Genomic DNA, 8,015 nt, shown 5'->3' on the forward strand with positions numbered 1-8,015 from the left:
AGAGATCTTTTCCTTAAGACTCCTATTTGGACGCGAAAGTGCCTGGTAGATAAGCCGGGCAGGCAGATGGCCACAAGCTCACTGGTCCTCTCCTTCCTTCCGCCAAAGAGAGATGCCCCGGCCCGGAGGGCTCCCCAACCCTGGGGGTGGGGGTGGGGTCTCCACCGAAGGCACCTTCGTACCTGGATTTCTCGCGGCCTCCCCCAGCCCGCACCCTCTGCCTGGGGCCGGGGAGCAGAGGAGGACTGAGGGCAGGTGCGAGGCGTTCCGTCGGTCGCGCCGGTCTGGGAGGGAGGGGGACGCGTCCGCGGTGACGGAACAGAAGCCCCGAGAGCCTCGGCCCTTCCCACCACTGCCTGGGCCCCGCGGCCGCTCCGGAGGCGGCGGCGAACGCTCCACACCGCCGGTTCGGGGCGCAGCGTCGGCAACCTCGGAGCTCACCGGGCCGCAGCTCGCCCTCCAGCCGGGGGAACCCGGGGGAAGCCTCCGGGCCCAGGGGCGGCGGCGGGGAGACCCCGCCCCGGCCGGCCGGCTCGCGCCTATCGCGGCCGCCGGCCTGGTCACGCGGGGAGTGGCGCCGCGGGCTCGGGGCCAGCGCCCGGCGGCTGCCGGAGTCGCGGCGGGCCGGGGCCGGGCCGGGGGCGGGGGCGGGGGCGGCGGCGGAGGGCGGAGGGTGGAGGGTGGGAACAGGGGCGGGCGGGCCGCGCCAGTCGGGAGCCGCGCGGAGCCGACCTGAGCCACGCCGAGGCGCCGAGCGCGGCGACCGACCCCCGAGCACCCATGCTGCTGACGCTGGCCTGCGGCTCGCTCTTCTTCCCGGGGCTCTTCGCACTGTGCACCTGGGGGCTGCGCCGCGCGCGGCCCGCCTGGACCGACAGCGACTGCGTGATGATCAGCACCAGGTACGGGCGAGGCCGGGCGCCGTCCGCCCCACCCCGGCCGCGCGCGGGCTGTGCCCGGCGCCCCGACCCGCCGGCGCCCGCCCCCTGCGCCGCGCCGAGGGCGGAAAAGGGGGGCGACAGGAAGCGAGGGGGCTGCCTCCCCGGTGCCTTGCCCCTCCGGGGCGCTGGCCGGAGCTCTCGGAAGACCGCGGGCGTCCCCCCGGGAGGGAGAGGGAGCCGGCTGGAGGGCGCCCACGCGGGGCGGGACGGGGCGGGAAGCTGCTGCTCGCGAGTCGGGGAGCGCGGCGGCGGCAGTACCCTCTCCCTCACCTCCTTGGCTCCCGGGCCGCCTGCGCGAGAGGCAGGTTGAAGCCTTGGGCTTTATGCTATCTCCTGGACCGGACTTTTTCTTTTCTTTTCTTTTCTTTTCTTTTCTGCCGCACGTTAGACTGGTTTCTTCAGTGCAGGCTGTGTTGGCCACCGGGTCGGGGATCGTCATCATCCGCTCCTGTAACGACGTGATCACGGACAGGTAACATCCAGCGCCAGGTGAAAGCAGCACCAGTGACAGCGCCGAACTTTGTGGAAGTTTCCTTATTCGAGTGGCTCTCAGGCGCTAGTTCTTTATCAGCACGTGCTGTTGGGGAGCTGATTGATGGGAAAGCTGGGGCACCATAATTAGTGCCTCTTCCTCTCCGTACGTCTTTCGGCCTCGCCCACTTGGGAGAAAGTAAGCCGAAGATACGCTAGTGAATGTCGGGTCTAGGTCTGAAGGTGGGCCACTGACCCAAGTACTTTGTGAGATACGTAAGTGCGAGAATTACTCGGAAGCGGAACTCTAGCTTTTGGTTCTTTTCAGTGATTTCACTAGGGTCCTACTCTGGAGCTTCATTGGCCAACGTATGTTCAGTGTGGGTAGCAGAGAGCCCCTCGGTGGAAAGGAGTGAATCCACCAACCCTGTCTTTACAAGGGCGGCTCCGTGGTTCCTCTGGATTTGCTGAAGGCAATGAAGAGGCTTCTAGTGTTTTCAGAAAACTGACTTGTACGCCAGTCAGAACTTGGTCCAGAGACAGGTCAGGAAAGGTGCCTCTAGTGAAGAAAATCATAAAGACCAGAGTGGTCTACTTTGTACAGTGTTTAGATCTCAGCAATTGTGCCTCCCTCCCCCATTTTTCTAAAAAACCATTTTTTTCATCTGAGTTCCCAGAACCCCTCTTACTTTCTCCTAAAGAGTGATACTGAAACACGCTGGGAAAATCTCAGAGCCTCTTCTAGTCCCTTTCTCATGTTGACTCTGCAAAGTGCCCTGCTTTTCACCTGTCGAGACTGAACTTGATGGGAGCCGGAGTGCGGCGTCCACCTCACTGTGGCCTGCAGACTTAGCGTCCGGATCTTCCTTGGATTAGTGCTGCCCTGTAGCTTTTGCGCTTTTCTTCCTGTGCCTCTTTTGCAGACGAAACCAGCTATCTGCAAGGAATTATGGGCTATGCAGACAGAAGATAGGTCAAGTGGCCTTGACTGCATATACCACAGGCTGACAGCATTAGCTTGGCCGGGTTCCGTTTTTATTCTCTTTGGCCAATTTTGAGGTGTCGGGGGCTAACCTGAGGGTGTGGGTCCCTGTGGTGGAAGCTGAACCACCCTGGAGTGTGGGGACACAAAGGAATCTGGATCCAAGTCGCTTCTTTCCCGCTTTGGGGCTCAATGCCCTGCCTGTCTCATAGTTCAATGGGTGAAATAGTTTCTTATTGAGTTGCAGGAAGAGGAAAGAGTTCAGAAGAGCAAAGAATAAGAATGGGTCAGCTAGATAGAAGATGAAACTCATCCAATCTGTGTTGGATCTCATCCAATCAGTCACCAGAACTTTCAACTGACCACAGCATGTTAGCCAGATCAACTCTTTGGCCATTTTCTGATCATGCAACACGTTCCCTCACTGCCCCCAGTTTGTCACACCCAACTTGAAACCAGCCTCCTTTGCAAAGATTAAACTGACAGACGTGACTCCACAGCATTATCCTGAGCTGATATGAGGGCAAGCATCGAGTAGCCACTAAGCATTTCAGAAGATACTGGTATGCCATTAATTGTCCGTTCTGTAGCGTGGTGTCTCCCCCTCAGAAGCTCCACGTGTTTAGTGGCTTGATCCTGGTCGCACACCTGAGTTTGGTTTTCAGTTTCCTCCTTTTGTGTCTCTTTATGCCTTAGGTTCTCTGATCACACAGTAGAGATAGACACATTTCTGTGCCCTCCACCTTTACATGTATGTGTGAAGATTTTTTTAAAGGTTATTGTTATTATTTTGAGGGAGAGACAGAGAAAGCATGCAAGTCGGGGGGGTGGGTGGGTGGGTAGGGGCAGAGAGAGAGAGGAAGAGAGAGAATCCCAGGCAGGCTCTGCACTGTCAGCAGAGCCCAAGGTGGGGCTCTATCTCAAGAACCATGAGATCATGACCTGAGCTAAAATCAAGTGTCAGATGCTTAACCAGCTGAACCACTCAGGAACTCCTGCCTAAGGATGTTCTAGAGGTACCTAGATCATCTTAAAAACAGAGTCCTCAGCAAGCACTGCAGGTGATTCTGAATTCGGGTTGAGAACCAGAAACTAAATTACTTTTACCTGACAGGTGCACAGTAAAAATCTGCTGAGTGAAGCTGTTCCTTCTCAGCATAGCATATGATTTCTATGTTGATTTTTTTTTTCACATTACCTATAGAATGATTATTTATCATTTGGGAACAAAAGTGTAGAACTTAGAGACTTCTAATCTGCTCTGGGGCAGTGATACACAGTCATTTAGATTCTGCAAATGTTGATTCAGCCCCTTTGGACAAGTAAATGGGAACACTGTCTTTTGTCCCAGCTTCTCTTCTGGTGTCTGACTGCTGTAAGGTAAGTCCTTGGGCTCTGGGCTCATTTCCAGATGTATTTTTCTTAATGAGTGCAATTGGGATTAGCCATAGAATTCTAAAGAAAATGGTCAGGGTAGCTCCCAGAAACTCCCTACAGTGGGGTTGCAAGCAGATGCAAGAGGAAACTCCCAGCTATTGAGCAACTAAGTGAAGTCAAACGGGAAATATTTGATTTGGCATTTGGGACACCTACCTTCAAACCAGTTTCTTGGTGAGGCTATTGAATCATTTGTAGAGATATCGATATCAAAGTTAACTTATATCAAAAAGTGCCAGAAAGCCCATTAGAAATGAGTAGCTAAGTCAGAGAAATAGTGACAGCTGGCTCCGTGGTCCTGAGTGGATCCTGGTTTTCTGCCTTTGACAATTAGGAATTTGCCCTGTCACTCAGAGAAAATTTTTCACTCACCTTATCACTGTCAGTGTCTCCATTGTAAAGTATTTGGAGTAAGAAACAATCAGGTATGAAGCTGAAGGGGATGTGTTTGAGAAGAGGTCGGCTTTGAGCTTTCATAATTGAGATCCATAGTTATTTCAAGGACCGTTCATATGCTTTCTTTTAGGCACTGGCTTGCCCGGGAGTACGTCTGGTTCTTGATTCCATACATGATCTATGACTCCTACGCCATGTACCTCTGTGAATGGTACCGAACTGGAGACCAGAGCCGCAGACAGTCCCTCACCACTTTTCAGAGCTTCCTAAGTAAAAACCGTCTCATGATCACGCACCATGCGGTCATTCTGTTTGTCCTTGTGCCAGTGGCACAGGTATGGCCTTCCAGCACAGCCACCAGCAGACTCGGTCACTCATCTTCTCCTGTTAAACTGGCTATCTTGACTGTTGCCTCTGAGTAATGTCTTGCCTTCCCCTTCCCTGCTGCACCCGCTCTCCTGGGCCAGCTACTTAAGCAGTAAAACGTCCCAGGCAGATCCTGCAGGAAAAAAAAAAAAGGATCTGAAATGTCTGTGATCCTCCTTACAGACATTACTCTTTATGCAAGCCCCCAGCCCTCTGTGACTCCCAGGCTCTGTCAAAGGTTCTGTCTTTAGCTTATACAATATAATAACAATTGAAGACACAATGCAGGGCAACATAAAAATTGTTTTAAAGAAACGAGAGCAGCTCAGTCAACTGGCCATTTGCTCTAACAGTGCCGGAGAGTACTGTATGCACTATTTTTGAGATCACAAAAGCACACTCTCAAAGCAGAGAGCCTCATAATTTCTCCTTGGATCCATTTCCCCACAAAAACCCACCCAATTAGGAAGAGAATGGGAATGCCGGAAGGAAATTAGTAATTTTGAGTGCCTACCAGGTAACAGGTGCTTGTAGCTTTCTATCTGTGATCAGAAGTTATTACAGAATAATTAGATATTATTAGCCCTGTACCATAGATAAAGAAACCAGGGCCTTAAGAGTTTACTTACTGTACCCAGTGGTACGAGGTGACAGAGCTGCTATCCTACGCTATCCTGGTTTTTCTTAAGAAGATAAAAGGAGTGGTAGAGTATATTACATTCTTCAAGAAGCTTCACCTGATTGCTCTGGGGCCCTAACATCCAGCACAGGGTCTGGCACATATTTTGTTGACTCAAACTGGCTAAATGCCCTTGGCGTGACGAAGTTAGATACCCAAAAGTAGGCTACACGGTTCCTTCCGGCTGACATTGAAATTCAGAAAAAGCTTGGTGTGTGATGCAATCAGCTGATCTGAAGCTGCCTCTGGATCCTAGGGATTTGGCCATCAAAGTGTCACTGCTGTGGAAGCAGCAGCACATTCACTGGGCCTGTACTTGCTCATTTAGCCTTTCCCTTTCCCTTCGTGCTCTCTCGTGGTCACCCTTCTCAATAGCCCTAGTTGGAATTTTCCTTCTGGTGATTCCTTAACTTCCATGTCTTATTTCCCCTTTTTTCCTCCCTCCCCTTTTCCTTCCGCAGAAGCTTAGGGGAGACCTTGGTGACTTCTTTGTTGGCTGTATCTTCACGGCAGAACTGAGCACTCCATTTGTGTCGCTGGGCAGAGTTCTGATTCAGGCACGTATGAGTGAGACGGCAGTAGCTGTGCGGAGGAAGCCGACTCTGCTCTTCCTGGGTAGATTGTGGGGTTTAGAGAAATCCCTTTGTGCTAGGAATAGTGGGGATAGGAAACCACTGAACAGACCTAAAGGTCAGTTGGTGTTCTGAGCCGATGGGGTTGAAATTGTACTTCTGATTCCAATTTGATACAGGTTGATTTTTTTTTTTTTTTAAATTCAGTTTCCGTATGCCTGTCGGCTGGGCGGCTTATGCCAAATTCAGTATCAGTATTGGAAAAACCACGAGCCTGTATGCACACTTAAATACAGTGGCATTCAGTCCTCTTTTCTACAAGTGTCAGAAGACTAGATGCTTGGCCCTTACTGCGGTGGGGCTTGGGCTAGTCGTTCCCTGAAGGCACAGCCTTTTGGTGACTCTGCATTCTCCTTCCCTCTTCTCTTGCAGTTAAAGCAGCAGCATACCCTTCTGTACAAAGTGAACGGAATCCTCACACTGACCACCTTCCTCTGCTGTCGGATCCTTCTTTTCCCTTTCATGTACTGGTCCTATGGCCAACAGCAGGGACTAAGCCTACTCCAAGTACCATTCAATATCCCTTTCTACTGCAACGTGGCCAATGGCTTCCTCATCGCTCCCCAGATCTACTGGTTCTCTCTGCTGTGCAAAAAGGCAACACGGCTCTTTGATGCTCCCCCAGCCCGAAAGGATGGGTAATTGCTCTCCAGAGTCGGGCAGTGAGGGTGCCTCCTCACACCAGCTGCCTCCTCCACTCAATCAATATTCTATGGACCAAATTGTGCCCTGGGTGGCCTCAGCCCTTGGGGTATTGATAAGCAGAGGGATTTGAGTTTTTCTAAAGAATATTCATATTACCTCCCTCTTCTAACCTACCCCTTTTGCAAAAGCACTTTTTTGTTAGTAACAACTATTGGCTTCTGTCAGATTTCCATTGGTAGCAAGGTGGTTTCAATGCAAGCCCAAGGATCCTTCCTTGGGTCTTAGCTCAAAGGTTCTGGGAGGTAGAAGCATGGGGTATGGAGACAGGTAGACTAGGGTGGTAAGTGTTTGGGCACCCGCCTGGCCCTAATATTGGTGGCTACCCACCTTTCCAACCACTCAGGGCAGTATCCACACATACCGGGCCAGCAGAAGCAAGACTTGGTTCTTCACGTCAGTTCTTGTGATGTCAGCCTGGGAAAATCACTGTGTGTAGGTAGTTTTTTATCACTTACTAGATAACCCATTGGTCCCATGCCTCATCCTGTCATCCACGTGCCAACACTGAATTCCTGTGTCCACTGACTTCCATTCAGAAGTCTTGCTGGCAGCAGGGTAGAGGTGGGGAAGGGAACCTACAGCACTTGAGTAGGCAGAGAGGCCGATAGATCAGCGCCTTCGTAGGCTGCCTTGGGAAGACCAGTGTCAAACGTGAGCTTGTTGTAAAGTCACAGATGCTGTTCCTGTTTTAGCACGTTCCCTCAAGCCCAGCTTTCCCCGTATCCACACGCACAGGATGCCGTTGTTACGATAGGGGTAAAGCGAACGGTGCCTATCAAGCTCTTTACTGGGTAACCCTGCTTTGACACTGCCCTTTCCATATGACATGGAAACAGGCTTCTGTATTCCAAACCGTGAGATGTCTCATCCAGGCTGCCAGATAAACCAGAGCCTGTGTCCCAAAGCCTGTTCCTACATGAGCATATGGCCACTTTGCCACAGAAGGCTGGAGAGCAAGAGCACAACACAGCGCTGGCCAAAATACATCCTGTGGACTGACTCCTTCACCCGCCACTTGCAAATAGGATCCTCTGGTGCCAGTACTAATCGTTCCTTATCAACTAGGATGGTTTTTAGAAACTGCTACCATGAAGTGTTTTTGCAAGTGGTAGTAAAAATCTAGATGTTTTTAAAGTGCCTTTTAATTCATTGTTGTCCATGAACTTTTAAAGTACTGGGTATGTAACGGTGTCTCAAATTTTGACTGTTTCAGTCTTTAATGGGTGCCATTTAAAAAACCTAAAATGCTGTAATTTTTTTTTTTTTTTTACACCATTTTTATTATCGGTGTATCTTTATAAATCACCCCTGTGGTGATTAAATTGCACTAATATTTCCCAGCTTCTTCTCATTTGTGAAATACATCAATACTGACTTCTTTCCAGACCCATCCTGTGACCTGACTG

The 8,015-nt window shown here is 51.1% G+C and overlaps 1 protein-coding gene across 2 annotated transcripts; it reads left to right on the top strand.

The window, feature by feature from the left end:
- The first annotated feature begins 681 nt into the window (after positions 1 to 681).
- TLCD3A (TLC domain containing 3A) lies at positions 682 to 7,807 on the top strand. 2 transcript variants are annotated; one of them, XM_042915547.1, is made up of 5 exons: positions 682 to 902; positions 1,330 to 1,413; positions 4,358 to 4,562; positions 5,734 to 5,829; positions 6,277 to 7,807. In XM_042915547.1, the coding sequence occupies exons 1-5, from the start codon at positions 781 to 783 to the stop codon at positions 6,544 to 6,546; spliced, it is 777 nt and encodes a 258-aa protein (XP_042771481.1). In that variant the 5' UTR covers positions 682 to 780; the 3' UTR covers positions 6,547 to 7,807. The 2 variants fall into 2 exon arrangements, with proteins under 2 accessions (XP_042771481.1, XP_042771482.1); XM_042915548.1 differs by lacking the exons at positions 4,358 to 4,562; positions 6,277 to 7,807 and having other exon boundaries at positions 5,734 to 5,791.
- The last annotated feature ends 208 nt before the right edge of the window (positions 7,808 to 8,015 follow it).

This window comes from Panthera leo, chromosome E1 (genome assembly GCF_018350215.1).
Source record: "Panthera leo isolate Ple1 chromosome E1, P.leo_Ple1_pat1.1, whole genome shotgun sequence".
Lineage (NCBI taxonomy): Eukaryota > Metazoa > Chordata > Mammalia > Carnivora > Felidae > Panthera > Panthera leo.